This window comes from Mytilus edulis, chromosome 10 (genome assembly GCF_963676685.1).
Source record: "Mytilus edulis chromosome 10, xbMytEdul2.2, whole genome shotgun sequence".
NCBI lineage: Eukaryota > Metazoa > Mollusca > Bivalvia > Mytilida > Mytilidae > Mytilus > Mytilus edulis.
In genome coordinates, this window is record NC_092353.1 from 26,961,848 (window position 1) to 26,979,632 (window position 17,785).

At 31.8% G+C, this 17,785-nt stretch overlaps 1 protein-coding gene across 1 annotated transcript; it reads left to right on the forward strand.

Annotated features, from left to right (window-relative positions):
* Positions 1-100: 100 nt before the first annotated feature.
* LOC139490746 (WASH complex subunit 3-like) lies at positions 101-11,754 on the forward strand. Its single transcript, XM_071277716.1, has 6 exons — positions 101-239; positions 2,712-2,876; positions 5,793-5,945; positions 6,724-6,822; positions 7,699-7,763; positions 11,516-11,754. Exons 1-6 carry the CDS (start codon positions 189-191, stop codon positions 11,622-11,624), a joined length of 642 nt encoding a protein of 213 aa, XP_071133817.1. The 5' UTR covers positions 101-188; the 3' UTR covers positions 11,625-11,754.
* The last annotated feature ends 6,031 nt before the right edge of the window (positions 11,755-17,785 follow it).

Consider the following 17,785-nt stretch of genomic DNA (forward strand, 5'->3'; position numbering starts at 1 on the left):
TTGTGGTCAAAAACAGATATTATAAAGTTAAGTGAAATATAAAATTAGTTTAAATATTTATTTTATTATTTAATTGTCATTTCTTATTCACCCCGTAATCGAAAATTTACTTCCGGTTTCACTTTGCCAAAAAAAAAAATACAACCCATACCACCTGACTGCCAAACAAATTGATATTCCACTCCATAATGGATTCAGATGGATTGCCTCTTGTAGGACCTGGTGTTGATTATACAAAGGTGTCTTAAAGAAATCATTTGTCATACATACTCACAAATTTACTGTCATTTAGTGCCAATGACAGTTGAGCTAAATAAAATCAGTGTTCAGTTAATAAATAAAAAAATCTTTCATTTAATCAGATATCAGGCTATTAGGTTGAAGAAGTTGCTTCCCCGTAAGTAACTTTATTTTTCCCTTTAGTGGGGGATCCTCCCTGGTCAACCAGTTAAGACAAACTCTATATATCATTATATCCAGTAGTCCGAGATTACTCAGACGTCCAACGGCTGTTTTGCCAGACAAGCTGGGGTCGTCGGATGTCAAAACTCGTCCCATATCAAAAAGTGGATATTTGCCTGTCCAAAATAGATGCGCTGCTTCGTCGCTTCTGGTGCTAACTAACAGCCTTGGAATTATATAAATAGGGTATCAATTTGTTCATTTTTCATTTATCTCTTCATTTATGTAAGCTTCACCTACCTGCCACACTTTGTTTTTCCATATTTAAACAGTTTTCACAGCTTGTCTGGCAAAACAGCCGTTTGCCATCAGAGTAATCTCAAGACTATATTTCCAGAGATCTAATTATATATATAACTAACAATATTTGCATATTATAACAATAAAAGTGTATGTAATGTTCATCAAATGTCAGTGTATACGTGTTGGTTAACAGTAAAGAAAGAATGTAAAAGTAGAAGTGAGTGTTTACTGATTATGAGTAGCCAGAAAAGGTCATATGTAAAAAAAACACTCATCCCTTAAACCCTTACAATACTCTCTATAAATCAAAAAAATATTTCACACATAAGGGGAAACAAACATTCATTTTTCAATGGTCTCAAGAGGTGTACATATCCAAATCATATTCATGATATTTGGAACTTCATTGAGATGTGAAGAAAATAAAAGTGCCTATAGTTCATGTTTCATTTAAAACATTATTTTTTTCAAAATCCCTTGTCAAACATTGTTCCTTTTGTAAAACATGTTAAAAACATATGAGGGGAAACCAATCTTTCAAGGCTCAGCTCCGTCATTAGATCTAAATGACATGTTTTTAATTGCACCTGTATATAAATTAAATTGCACCTATTCTTTATTCAAAAATTATTTATGCGCTCACTCCAGCGGTAGTACATTTCAATGTCATTTGGACATCTTGTTACAGAAGCGTAGCTAGAAGAAAACGATGTGCAAGCAACTACGGCTAAAAAAAATTTGGACCCTTTAATGCAGAAATTTTTTTTTCGGTTTTCGGTCATAGGACGGTTTAGAGAGGAGCTACATGTAGATAGGACTTATAAACAATTTATGAACGTAAACCTATTAATACTTGAATCTTCTGAATAGAGTAAATCATGGTTAATTTAATACATAAACAACACATTTTTGAATTACAGAATTTACTCAAGATTGACCAAAATCTGCTCTTCGGGTCTAAGCAGAAACGAACTTCTCTATTACTTTGTCAACATTCACCCTGAAATCCCGATCAATATGCAGTAATGCTAGCGATGATAACCTGTCGTTGTTCATTGTTGATCTTACATTTGTTTTCAATAGACTTAATACACTGATAGATCTGCATGGTAGCACTTGCGAGATGTTATAAACCAACATACGTGTTCTCAATCGAGCGACCTCCAGATTGAAATTGTCCGCCAAATACATGCCAGGTCATTTTGTATGTCTCAGACAATGTTGAGAATTATTCATTGGTTATATTTCCTACAACACGAGGAAGCAGATACGACACAAAGAAGCTTTTTTCTGATAATACCAGACACCCTCTACTCTCCAATTCCATTATCATATGGTCTACGTGTGTGAACGCAAAATATAATGAGACTTTCCAATGCTGTTTTGGCGTGTTTTCAGGGTGATTGGCTCTGGTAGTCTGTCGAATACATCGCCTCGGCATATTTTCAATAATATCAAAGGGTTTCGATAAATCTAATGGTCGATTGGTACATCGCATCGCAAACAGATACCTTACTTTGTAAAATGTACTCCAAAACTACACGTCTTAGACTGAGTATAATAAATTCAAATCTGGTAAAAGATACAAGTTACTGTCCGATTTTTACATGATCTCCAATAAAACGTTTGTTTTGAAATGCCGTTATTTAATGACAGTTCATCATTTAAAAAAGTGACAACGTATGTGTTTCCTTTTAGCTTTAACCATAATTAATTTATAAATTTTTATTTTGGCATTTTTTTTTTTGCTTGCTGAATCAATGTGCACGCAATTGCGTGTTAGCGTATAGGGAGCTATGCGCCTGATGTATATATATTTCTTAAATCATATACAGAAATATAGACGACTTTTTTTATATTGAATTTTTCATAACATCTTTACATTTGTATAAACAGCATGTGGAGATTCTTATTTTAAAACATATAGAAGACTTTGTACTGATATATTTGTTGTATATTAAGAGAAGAATACTTTTTAAAAAAGAATACTTTTTGTTTTCTTTCAGGTGGAAGCTATTCAGCAGAAGAGAATTGTTGCATTTATAAACCATTTTGTTACACATACAGCTAAATTTCTCAACAGATTTTCTTCTGTGTGTGAAGAAAAGTTAGAACATATGTCAAATAGAATTCAGGAATTGGAAGTATCAATGAATTTATTAGAGGCCAAGGTTTGTCTTTTACTCCTTAGTGGTCTGGTGTGCAAGAGGTATTTGGGTGTGTCAAAGAAAGATTTTGAATTTGTTTTTACTGCTCTTTAATTAGGATGCATCATTAAGGAGTAAGAGCAGTGGGTGGTCTCCTTGGAGCCAGAACAATGTGTCCAGCTTAGGTGATGTGTCTTCCTGCAGATTTTTACCTGGTTATTTATCTCATTGATAATCCGACTCAGTGTGTCCATCTAGTTCAAAACAGGATTATATTCATATTACTTTAAAATAACCTTTAAAATGACGCCTTTACATTGTAATTTTCTGCTGACCATTTAACACCCCTCATGATCCATCCTCATTATTGTTATGTATTGTAAGAATATATTTGCTTAACAAAATTAAGGTTTTAAAATAACTCTAGCATACAAAGGAGTAGGATCAGTTATTCAGTAAGACCCATTTTTTGCCCCAAAATATATCAGTTTAACAAAATTGTTATAATGTAAACTTTTAGCTATTTATTGGAAAGCAGAATACTTCTGCTACATAAATATGGGCTGTTTTTGACAATACAATGCATGTGTATCTGGTACAAGCATCATTAAGTCAAAATCTTCACAATTTTTGCATTTGAGTTCAACTTTAGACAGTTGTCGTCTTAAATGGAAGTGGCTGCATTTGTGTATTCTTAAGTGTCATTCTCTGTAAAAACAAACAAATTCATGGGACTGTTCACACCAATGTCACAGATTTAGAATTTCTTTTCAATATTAAGCCCATAAATAAAGGCAACAGTAGTATACCCCTGTTCAAAATTCATAAATCGATAGAGAAAAAAACAAATTTGGGTTACAAACTAAAACTATGATGCCCTGATAAAAAAAATAACTTTTATTTTAATTTTTGGGGTTTCTGTTGCCATGGTTACAGGTCCAATATATATATGTTGGCAGCAATAAGTGAAATAAGGAATTAAGCTTAAATCCTAGGCAACAAACTAATGCCTTGGCAGTAAGTCTGTTGCCTAAATGATGTCAGGCATTGGTCTTAAATCCTGGAAATGTGTGCAGGCATTTAGCTCTATGCCTAAAATATAAATGCAAGTAAATAAAAGACATTTATTCATTTAAATAAAACCAATGTGTTACATAATAATATTATGAGAACTGGGGCCTGTTTATCGAAAGTGTCCTAAGAGCGGTCCTTTAAGATATTCTTAGGACATAAATTATGATAAAGTTAGGACCGACTTACAACATGTTTTAGCATGCACATCGCAACTATCTTAGGATTATCTTAGCTATGCTGTCCTAACTGCTGTCCTAAGTATTGGCGTCAAAGAAAATAGAAAATTTGAGTAAATATCATTTTGTTATCATAAGTTTTAGAACTGTTAACTAAGAAAATTTACTTATTCAATAAAAAAATTGGAAAATGGTGTGATCACAAAATCATATCTTAATTTTGTCTATCTTTGACCTGTTCAAACCAGCTCCACTAGTGAAGTGTACAAATTTTCAAATGAATATTATAATTATTCTGTAGAATCTCCCCCCTTTTTTAGTTGCATACAATTACTTTTTTAAATCCTTTTAATATTTTGTAAACCACAAAACATGAAAAAGTATGAGTGAATTCTGTTTTTTAACTGTTGAAATTACTAAATAAACTTACTTTTGAAGATCTGTCAAATAAACGTATATTTATAAATATCATTTAGAAACGCCTTTTTATCAAGAATAAATCACCAAATATTCATAAATTCAAGAGTTTACTTATCATGCTTATTGCCTAAAATTATGTTTGACAATAGGATGAATAATCATCATCAGATTTCAGGAAATAAGCTTAAAGCCTGAATTTCAGGCAATAACTTAATGCCTAGGCGTTATTGTAGCTTATTGCCTAGGATTTAAGCTTAATGTCTAATTTCACTTATTGCCGCTAACATATATAAGCCCAGTAACAGAGGAGCAAAATCTCAAAATGCATCATTTTTAACTTTCATTATTTTTAACAAATATATATTTTTAGCCTAAATCATGAACAAATAAAGGTCTGGAATAACACAATAAAGTAGACAGACATTATCTTGAATCCATTCAAAACATTAAAAATAGGCCCTTATTGGACCTACTCCTTTATGTTTTAGGAACCATTTATATGAGATAGGGTTTTGTATGCTGACATGGCATGTAATATATTTTTCACATTCTCAAAATTATAACCTAGATGGTGCAAAGTTTCATTTAATTTTTATAGTACCAGACTTTTAAATTCAACAAGGCTGTTAAGGTGTCACCCATTACTTTTATTGCATAATGAGTAATTCCTTAGTAGCTCTAATAATTTTTTGTGTTTCCAAAAAAACAGTAAGGACTACTTATTCTGGTTATAATTGTAAATTTTAATATCAGACACATAAAAAAAGACTTGCATACATTAGCTACTTCAGATTCATAAACATGATAAAAAAAAGTGTTTGCTTGCTGCCCTACTTTTTCAATGATATTTTTTTCATCTGAAACATTTGAAGAACAAATAAAGGTTTGGTGTGACTGTAATTAATATAAAGAGACAGAAAATTTCAATAAAAGATAAATTAATGGAATAGATCTAGATTGTAAATTTATAAGCAATCATATAATTTTAAATTTAAGAAATGCTGGTTGCACCTTTAGCACAGTGAGTCTATCTATAACTAGATCTTATTTAGCTATTTACAAGTTATGAGCCAAGAAAATTTGTTTTCAGAAATCAGCAGTTGAATGTCCTGATTTGCATTTATATAGCTGTAATAAACAAATTGGTTTGTTTTACTTGGAAAATTGTCCAACAGGAACTGTAACTGTTTGATTAGCATGTAATAAGAAGGTTTGTCCTTATATGTGATAATGTAAAAATAGCTATAAGTTCTGTAATCTATTTTTGCAGCTTTCATCTGTTCCTGGTTTAGAAAATGTAACAGCACCTTCTAGTGCTTCTAATGGAACAACTACAACACAAGCCTCAGGAGGACCTCCACCTCCAGTAGACACACCTGTGGCCACTCCTGCAGCCTCTGCCACACCAGCAGGTCAACCACCAGTAAGTTACATAAACATCTTATTCTTAGAATCTGTTTTCAACAATAATTAAGGGATATCAGATCTTGCTAATTTGTATCACCATTTATACAGTAAATAGTACTACATTTCAATAAAACATATAGGCAGTTTACCATTTGATATTTTAGAGAATTGTGAGTAATTTCATTGTAAAGTTATTACACCAAAATGAAAATGACAGTACACTATCGTTTGGATATTCATTGTCTTGGAGCTTGTTAACAGATCACTCAAAATTTGTGTAAGATTTTAAAAATATTCAGCTGAATGCATATGAATTACAAAACATATATTTGATTTATTTAACATTGCAAATATCTTTCTCATAAAAGAGGGACGAAAGATACAAGAGGAACATTCAAACTCATAAATCAAATATAAACTGACAATGCCACGGCTATAAATGAAAAAGACAAACAGACAAACACTAGTACACATGACACAACATAGAAAAACCAAAGAATAAACAACATGAACCCCACCAAAAACTAGGGGTAATCTCAGCTCCGGTTAAATAACCATTACTACTATCTCAAATTATTCAGGAAATATAAATCTTGTACATTGTTTATAAATAATAATTCGATAAGATGGTTTTTGTTTATTTAAATTCTAACCAATTCGGTTTAATCATCACTTTAAGGGGTAGTACAAAATGGTTAATTGCAATTCTGAGTCTCTTTAGGGCACATCTTTTCCTTTAAGATCAGATATTTTTGACATTGCTAGTAACAACATGTACCGGTATTTAATTTCAGCCACCAGATGAAGCAGCTCCAGCCCCACCCCCATCAGAATCAACAAACCCTGTATCAAAAGATCCAAGATATATGAAGTTCTTCAAAATGTTACACTTTGTATGTATAATATCAATTTGACATCAGTTCCCAATTTCAGACAGAATTTCATTGTTAATTAGATTCTAAAACAGGAATAATATGTATCATTGGGTAAGAAAATTTCACAATTATTTAGCATGCCTGATTGAAATTGAGCAGTAATTGCTATGTTGTTGTATGATGACTTAATATTTTGACAGAATTTCATTTCTTTAACTTGTCCTGAACATGCTTGAAATATTTGCCTCCTGACTGTAATCAACCAACAATCAATCAACTCATAATAAGTCTGAAAAACAAAACTATTGTATTTACTTCATTCCAGTCATTCCTTGTAGTATTTTAGCTATTTTAGAGATGTTGGATAAACCTCATTGAATCACAACATCAAACAAAAAAAAAGACATCAATGAATTTTCTCTGACAGCAATGTGCCCCTGTTAAAAATATAAATAGACAGATAAACATAAAATACAAATAGATTGGTAAGCACATGCAACAGTATTAGGTTTAGTTTCTGAATTCTATTTGATCTCATTACCTTGGAGAAAAAACATAAATTAAATGTTTATCATTTATTTATAACCGGTATAATAGAAATACATGTAACAAAATGTGGTATGAGTGCCAATCAGACAACTCTCCAATCAAGTCACAATTTGTAAAAAGTAACCATTATAGGTCTAAGTACAGCCTTTAACAAAGATCTTTGGCTCACACAGAACAACAATTCAAATAGGAAAACCAACGGTCTAATCTATAAGATTGATCTTTTAAAGAGAAGATCAATCAATGAAATTGAGTGTTTCCTGGACTTGGTTTAGGCTTTTAATTAAAATAAAAAAGTATGATCTTTGATAATTGAAAATCAAATTTATATATTTTATATTTAAGGGTGTTCCACCTACGGCCATTAAACTGAAGATGAGAGATGAAGGACTAGATCCAGAGTTATTAGAGTAAGTTATGTTTTGATAAATGTTATGCATAGTTTACATGTTAAATTTTGTGATTAGATCAGTTTAAAAAGAACCACTAATGCTAAGTCAATGATAGTATTAGCATTTGCATGTCTTCTATGGAGATAATTTGGCCCACCCCTGTCAAGGTCCATTGAATTTCAAATTTTTACAATGTTTTTACTAATAGTCTATCAAAATTACAATAAGGTGATACATATCTCTGTGACAATAGTTTATTATAGACATCAATAACTTAATCAATATTCCATAGACTTTTTTTTATAGAACTTTAGCCCATTTTGTAAAACCTTCTTGGAATATTATGAAACTGATATAGAAGATCCTTCAAAATCAAGAAAAAGCTTATTTTCCTATATTTTACTAATGAAAAGACTTAATTTTTGCAGTCAACCTAACCCCTCTTCCCTAACTGCAGCAATTGCAGGAGAGACATTGTTATACAGAAATGATAACAAATTTTTGTCGAGCCTGCAACTTATGTTGCAGAAAGCTCGACATAGGGATAGTGATCCGGCGGTGGCTATGGCGGCAGCTACGGCAGTGGCGGCGGTGTTAGCTCACTTCTTAAAAGCTTTATATTTTAGAAGGTGGAATACCTGGATGCTTCATGTTTTGTATATAGATGCCTCATGTTACGAAGTTTCCGTCAGTCACATGTTCATTGTCCTTGACCTCATTTTCATGGTTCAGTGACCACTTGAAAAAAAAGTTCAGATTTTTTGTAATGTTGAATTCTCTCTTACTATAAGTAATAGGATAACTATATTTGGTATGTGCGTACCTTGCAAGGTCCTCATGCCAGTCAGACAGTTTTCACTTGACCTCGACCTCATTTCATCGATCAGTGAACAAGGTTAAGTTTTGGTGGTCAAGTCCATATCTCAGATACTATATGCAATAGGTCTAGTGTATTCAGTGTATGGAAGGACTGTAAGGTGTACATGTCCAACTGGCAGGTGTCATCTGACCTTGACAATATTTTCATGGTTCAGTGGTTATAGTTAAGTTTTTGTGTTTTGGTCTGTTTTTCTCATACTTTATGCAATAGGTTTACTTTATTTGTTGTATTGAATGATTGTAAGGTGTACATGTCTAGCGGAAAGATATCATCTAACCTTGACCTCATTTTCATGGTTCAGTGGTCAAAGTTAAGTTTTTGAGTTTTGGTCTTTTTATCTTATACTTTGTCATAGGTCAACTATTTTTAGTGCATGGAAATATTTTATGATCTCAGGCCTCTACAATAACTTTTTTTTCAACTTGTCCTGTAGGACAAGTACATACCAAATTTACTTCTCCGAATGAAATTGTTACTTGTCCAAAAAATTTCTATTAAAAATATTCTTTTTACAGTACATTTTTAGTTGATTAAAGGAGCAAAACGAATTTAAACAATATAACAAAATTTGATGTATTTCTTTTGAAATACTTTTAAAAAATATGAGTCAAGTACATCTGCGAAACTAGTCATGTCACAGGAATTAGGTTCTAGTTTTCATCAATGCCAGTATCATCAAACTCTAAACATGAGGCACCATCTGATAGGCTTGTACGCTCATTGGATTTGTATTCTGTTGTTGTTTTTTTTTTAAGTTGAAAAAAGTTTATTCAAATGCAATCAATAAAAAGAAGAAGATAAGCCATGCTAAGGTCTGATTGCCAATGAGACAACTCTCTGCAAGAGACCAAATGACATAGAAATTAACAACTATAGGTCACTATATTGCAAGTATTGTTATTTCAAAATATGATTTTGTGAATTTTATGGTAAATAAAAAAAGATGTTTTTGTGAAAAAATTACTGGTATGGTATTTATTATAAGGAACAGAATAAGGTAGCTAAATGAGGTACTGATTTGTCTTGGTCCCGAAATGTCTCCTGCCTTGTCAAACTGTCTATCAATCATGTCTACTAAATATGTCTCCTACGGTGCCAAACTGTCTATTAAATTTTGAGCTGAATCTTTCGAGGTGACGAACTGTCCTGTAAAAGTTACCTTATCTCTAAGCGCATCATTGATTCGGATCAGTAAGACTGGTTTCCGAGAATAGTATACCTTTTACCTGTTAAAAAGTACCCGACAAAGAACCAGTTGAAAATTATCGATTCGGCAAGTAAACATGTTAAAGAAAAAGGATTTGCATTTGAATAAACAGAATAATTGTACTTGTCCCGACGGACAAGCTTGATACAGCTTTTACTTGTCCGATCTTTTTTCCCTCTGGTACCGGACAAGCGGACAAGCGTTATTGTCGAGGCCTGGATCTATATGTCAGTCGTGCAGGTTTTATTTGACTCTGACCTGGTTTTCACGATTCATTGCTCAGTGTTAAGTTTTTGTGTTTTGGTCTATTTTTCTTAAACTATAAGCAATAGGTCAACTATATTTGTTGTATGGACGCATTTTTAGCTGTACATGTCTGCCTGGCATGGTTCATCTGACCTTGACCTCATTTTCATGGTTCATTGATCAATGTTTAGTTTTCTTGGTTAATGTTAAGTTTATGTGACAGTCGTAATAAAGCTTTATATTTAGAAGTATCAACATAATATCAATGATTAATAAAGAAGGCGAGACATTTCAGTGTGTGCACTCTTGTTAAAATGAAAGTATTGGTAAAGTTTTATAGGAAGTACACAGTATATGAAAAAAGAGATAAACATTAATATGATTAACTACAAAGTAGTAGGTCTGGTAAGGCCCAATCTTGGTCTCAAACTTCAGGTTCATCTGATGAAAGATTTTAGAGACTTTTAAACACTTGATTTGATTCAATAAGTTTATGTTAATGATTTGAACTGAGTTAGTCATTAAGATGATAAAATTCAAGCTTAAATATATATATGCCATATAATGACACTTTTCAGATGTTTTTTTGTCAAAAATGAAAGTGGCCGCATCTGTGTTCACTCTCAACCTTTATATATGTATTATCTTCAAATACAACTTACATTTAAATATGAAGAATGAACAGAAATGCGTCCACTTCCATTTAATATGGTAACCGTCTAAAATTTAACTCAAATGCTAAAATTGTGAAGATTTCAGTAATTTAGCATGACTTAATAATGCTAGTAGCCAATACATGTGTATTGTATTGTCAAAAACAGCCCATATTTATGTAACAGAAGTATTCTACTTTCCAATAAATAGCTAAAAGCTTACAATTGAACAATTTTGTAAAACTGCTATATTTTGGGGCCAATAAGGGGTCTTACTGGACTGACTCCCTTATGAAATCTTATGAAAAGAGTGTTTCATAATTATCAATTTTAATATTATGAATTTGGAGAGTGAACAGGCATCATTAAGACCTTTGCACCACTCAGCCAAATGATTGGTCCTTTCTTGCCCTCAAAACTCTTCACTCAATTGGGATAGGGAAACACTATAGGAAGATATACAAGAGATAAATCATATGAATTTCAAATTCAACATAAGAATAGCTTGATTTTAGTGGTAATGATTTGCTTACAATGGCTGTGCTCTTTTCATGTCCTGCTAGGAATGTTTCTGTTGTAATACAATATCCGTTATTCTATCCTCCCACGTATTTGTATACTTCTCTATTTTTTTCATCACTGTCCTGTTACCAATGACTTATCTGTTTTATGTATTGTCATGTACACTTTCATTTTCATTTTAACATAGTTAGTCTTGTTTTTTGTTTGATTAAGTTATAACAAACTAAACTTGTGATGTCTATATTCACATTTATTATTTCAGCACACCAGATGCTCCTGCACCTGTTGGAGGTGCTCCATCAGAGGATAGTAATAGTGAAAGTGACCAGGAGGATAATGATGATGATGAAGAGGATGAGGAGGATTGGTGATAGATTATATAACCATGTGATCTTAAGTGGACATGTGCAATATAGACTGTTGATCAATGAATTGTTCTATTGTTGGCAAATCAATAACATTCCTGTGATTATTTTTTACAAATAAATATATATTTCTAAATCATTACAATTTGATATACATGTACAAAGTACAACTTACATCTTATGGGGTTTTTATATCTCAACTTTTTTTTTTTTTTAACTTTTGATTTTTTTATTTCCAACAATTACAACAGATACATTAGGCCGTTTTTATTAAATAAGTTGGTTTACGGATCCGCCGACCCGAATTTTCGCTAATTCAAAAAAAAATAAACGCACATTTGCCCTTAAAAATTATTTCCGCCGACCTCATATTTATCGATTTACTAAGAAAATTTTAAACGGTATTTTTGTGTTTACGTTTCGTAATTCTGGTTCCTATTACTGCATTAAAAAATTGTGAACCAGTGCACCGGAAACGTGACTGGTTAGCTGTTCACGTGTTTGCGCATCCTTAAACCCTGACTTCCGTTTAGGAACCAGACGATATCAGGGCATGGTTTGTTTACTATGAATAAACCAGTGTACATCCATCTGGATGTGGACGTCCTAAACAATTCAATATTAAATTTCTGTTTATACTTTTAAATACTGTCTGATATGCTCTGTCCTTATAGGTGTTGACATGCAATATGCTCTTAGATTTGCCTTTGTCTTTTAATATTGACTTGTTCTATGTGATGTGTTTTTGTTGTCGCATTTATTAATTCCACAAAACCTACAAAAGATGCTGAATAAAAGGTATTACCAAAAGGCTTTTCAAGTTTTACAGAACTATAAATAAGTCTTTTCAATCAAGTTTAAATTATTTTTTTTTCCTCCTACCCTATTTTTTTGTGGCTGATATCCGTAAACCAAGTAAAAAAACAAAAACTGGAAAGATCTAGTTTAAATTAATTTTTTTCCCCTCCTCCTACCCGAAGTTTTTTGGGCTGATCCGTAAACCAACTTATTAAATAAAAACGGCCTTACATACATACAATATAATACATATAAGATAAATACAATGTCATTTTTATAAATAAATCTTAATTGAAAATATTTTACATTTTCTATTGAAAAGATAAAGAAATAAAAAAAAATAATTAAAAATTAAAAAATTAAAAATAAAGAAATAAACAATGATAAAGAAGGAAAACAAAAAAACAAAAAACAAAAACAAAACACAAAACACAAAACACAAAAAGATTATCCAGTTACATCCCTATCTATATTTTAAATATCAAATAATTTTGTTGAAAAAAAAATGAAAATTTACGAGACATATTTCGTTCGTAACAGCCATCAACACCGATCAAGTACATAACATGACAATAATATTTTCTTTAAAAAAAGATTATAATTAAGTAGTCATAAGTAATTGTAACAACAACAAAAAGACATTAGCTGGTATTCATTAACAGTTTTTCAAAAACATTCCATACATTGTCAAATTCAGTTATCTTTTTATTTTTTACAGCTATCATATTCTCTAATTTATACATATCTTTCAGTTTTATTATAATTGCTTGCAATGAGAGATTCTTTTTAAAGCATCTAGAATTAACACATATTGTTTAATATAAAGAAAAATCATGTTAAATGGGTTGTTGGGAAATATCTTGGATAAGTCTCCAAAAAGAAAGTTTAATTTATTCATTGGGAGACTTATTCTACCGGAAAGGAACCAGTTATCAACATCCTGTAGAAAATCTTGTACAGTATTGCAATTCCAAATAGGTGTTCTATAGACTCATTATCTGATTTTCAAAATGTACATAAAGGATCATCAGTCAATTTTATTTTAACTAAATACTGATTTGTGGCAATAATGCAATGGTTAATCCTATATTGCAACCACTGTAATTTACTATTTTTAGTAACAGCAAAAGGCAGTCTGAAAATCTTTTTCCAGTTCAGATTCTGTTCACCTAAAATTTTAACCCACTTAAGCTGTCCAGTAGGAATAACATTATTTCTTGTCAGTACAGAATACATATCTTTTGATCCTTTACAATGTTTTAAAAATATTTGTAGACATGATGGTATAAAAGGACAAACTAATTTGTAAGATCCTTAAGGGACAGATTTTGATGCCTCTTTCACTGCCGAAATAACACTGTAAAATTTAAGAAAATCTGTGTTAATGTTATATTTTTGCTTAAATTGGTCAAATGAAATATACGATCCATTTTCGTCAACTATATCATTTACAAATCTAATACCACTTTTGAACCATTCTTGATAAATTGCTGATTTATGACCAATCTTAATATTATTATTCAGCCATAGTGGATTTGATAAAAATGAATCATAAGTAAAATTTCTTTCTTTTTAAATAATCATTTCCCAGGATCTTAGTACATCTTTCCAAAAATGGTTGTTAACTGTCATATACAGTTGTCTAATATAATCAACACCACAACTAAACAACTTTCTTTTATCTATATTTGACATGAAAATATTTTGCCATTTACTATCTCTCTGCAAAATCCTCCTAATCCATGTTGATTTAAGTGCTGTAATGAACATATTCAAATCAAGCATTTTCAAACCTCCCTCCAAATAATCTTTGATTAGAATATCCTTCTTAACTCTATGTATACAGGTGAGTTCCATATGTATGAATAAATAAGTTCATTTATTCTCTTAATAATATCATCTGAAGGATTTGGCAGAGAGATATCTCAACTTGTTCGATTCGCTCATGTACATGTATGTAACAACGTATATGATTTTAATGGAAAAAATCTCTGTATTAATGAAAATTTATAACACCAGGGTTTTCGATATTGCAAACTAGTCAAAACATTTATTAAATTTAATCATCTTTACAAGAAAATCTTTCTTAAATATAAATCAACATGCAGACATCTTATAAATACGTTGAGGTATTTCACAACCATGCTATTTTTATACGCCTGTCAAAATTTTGACGGGACGTATTATGGTATACAAATGTCCGGTGTCCGTCCGTCCTTCCGTCTGTCTGTCTGTCTGTCTGTCTGTCCATCCGTCTGTCTGTCCGGCGTAAACATGTCGCACCGTAACTTGAGAACGACTTATCCAAATTTCATGAAACTTAACATAGTTGTTTCTTATGATGGTCAAATGATTTGTATACTTTTTGGTGAAAATAAGATTAAAACTTTTTGAGTTACGGCACTTTGTAACTAAAACAGAGGTGTGTTTTTTTCACATGTCGCACCGTATCTCAAAAACAATTCTTGATTATGGCTTAAAACTTTAAACACTTCTTAGTTATATTAATCTTAATATCTGTATACTTTTTGGTGATGATTCAAAATTTTATTTTTGAGTTATTGAGTATTTTGTAAAAAAGGGGGAGGGTTTTTTTACATGTCGCACCATATCTCATAAACGATTTATGAATATTGCTTAAAACTTTACACATTTCTTTGTTTTATTAATCTAAAGATCTGTATACTTTTTGGTGATGATTCAAAATTTCATTTTTGAGTTATTGAGTATTTTGTAAAAAAAGGGGGAGGGTTTTTTTTACATGTTGTGCCGTATCTCAAAAACAATTTATGATTATTGCTTAAAACTTTACACACTTCTTTGTTATATTAATCTAAAGATCTGTATACTTTTTGGTTTTGATTCAAAATTTTATATAAGTGATATTTAGTTTTTTGTAAAAAAAAAACAGGGTTGGGGGTTTCACATGTCCCACCGTGTCTCAAAAACAATATATGGTTATTGCTTAAAACTTTCTCAGAAACTATTTATGATTATTGCATAAAACTTCCACACAAGACGTCGGGCGTATCATGCGCTCATGGCGCAGCTGTTTATTTGCATTTGTCCCAAGTCAGAATGATCTGGCCTTTGTTAGTCTTGTATGTTTTGTTGAATTTTAGTTCTTTTAAATGTGTTGCCACAGTGTTGGAGTTTGTATGGCGTCCATATTCACTGAACTAGAACACAATTATTTTAGAAGCCAGCTGAGGCCCACCACTTGGTGTGTGGTTTTCTCACTGTGTTGAAGACCCATTGGTGGCCTTTTGCTATTACCTGCTCATTGGATGGGTTGTTTTCTCTTTGACATATTCCCTATTTCCATTCTTAATTTAAGGACTTCTATTAAGAGGGGATGGCATACTTTAGGAGTGGGGAATATAGCCGTAAAAGGAGTGTGAAATGTGGATATAGGGGGGGGGGGGGGTGAGTGGCAATGTGGGTAAAAAAAGATGTAGATGATAGGAGGTAAAAAAGTGGATAGTTAGAGGCATCTGAAACAAAAAAGTTGTCAGTAGAAAATATTTAAAGAGCTTATAAACATTGATTTGTATATTATGTTTACAAGAAGTCCATATCAGCTGTAGTCGTTTCCCCATTAGTTCATAGAAAGTTTTGAACCCTTGGGCTCAAAAAGTTGGTTTGGTACATTCTTTACTCGTAGGTTTAACTATGAAAAAACTATATTCCCATATCAGTACTGGTAGATTTTTTCTTTGTAACATCATGAAAAGAATTCAGTACCGGTACTTGTATTTAGATAAAGGCAACAGTAATATACCGCTGTTCAAAGGTCATAAATTGATTGAAAGAAAACAAATCGTGGTTACAACCTAAAACTGAGGGAAACACATCAAATATATAAGAAAACAAATGTCATGATGCATTGAAACAAACTATTTGATAACAACTACCATATTCCTGACTTGGTAAAGGACATTTGAAAAGAAAATGAGGGGTTGAACCTGGTTTAATGGCTAGCCAAATCTCCCGCTAAATGGCAACGTTAAATTAAATAACTGAGTTCCCATGTCCAATGTTGCACCTATTTGATATATCCAAGGGGCATAACTGTTTCAATAAAAGTCGATTGTCCACCTTTTCTGAACTTGCCCGAGATATTGCTGATATTAACCTATAGTATAAGTTTATAAAAAACAAGAATGTGTCCCAAGTACACGGATGCCCCACTCGCACTATCATTTTATATGTTCAGTGGACCGTGAAATTAGGGTCAAAACTTTAATTTGGAATTAAAATTAGAAAGATCATATCATAGGGAACATATGTACTAAGTTTCAAGTTGATTAGACTTCAACTTCTTCAAAAACTACCTTGACCAAAAACTTTAACCTGAAGCGAACGGACGCACAGACGGACGGACGAATGGAGGCACAGACCAGAAAATATAATGCCCTCTACTATCGTAGGTGGGGCATACAAATAGAAAGGATGCAAGGGGGGGGATATATCGCTGAAATGACAACTCTACGTGACAGAAATACAGCACAAGCACACGCAAGATCTTTCATCACAGAGAAACACACACACAAATTATATAGAAGTCAACTCAACATGCAAACTGTAGAACACAATGGAATATTCCATCAATAACAAACACCACAAAATATTAAAAACAGTGACGAGTTTAAGTAACTTATATGTAATCTAAAACTTTATACAATTATTTTCACAATACTCATACAAAGAATTTTCCCGACAATAATGTTATGAAAAGGTAATTTTATAATTATTTGGACTGCAAACGATAAGACATAGCATATTTACCAACCGAAACCATAACAGAAGAGTAAGAAACGAATACATGAATGTTTGATGTACAAAATACTGAGACACGCCGTATAGCAATGCAAATTCACATTTGTACAATGTCTGATTTTCAGTTTGATAGGAAAGACAGAGATAGTTAATATTGTTTATTGTTTGATCACAAAGGGATTCAAGATGTCAGGTTTCAAGACTGAGGTCGAAAAAAGTAAAATCACAAAAATACTGAACTGAAAATTCAAAACGGAAAGTCTCTAATCAAATGGCAAAATCAAAGGATAAAACACATCAAACGAATGGACAACATTGTCATATAACTGACTTGGTACAGACATTTTGAAATGTAGAAAATGGTGGATTGAACCTGGTTTTATAGTGCTAAACCTCTCACTTTTATGACAGTTGCATCAAATTCCGTTATTTTTATACTACCGCAAAAATTGAAATTTTTTGGTCGTATATTGGTATGACGTTGGCGGCGTCATTGTCGTCGTCCGAAGACATTTGATTTTCGCACTATAACTTTAGTATAAGTAAATAGAAATCTATGAAATTTAAACACAAGGTTTATGACCATAAAA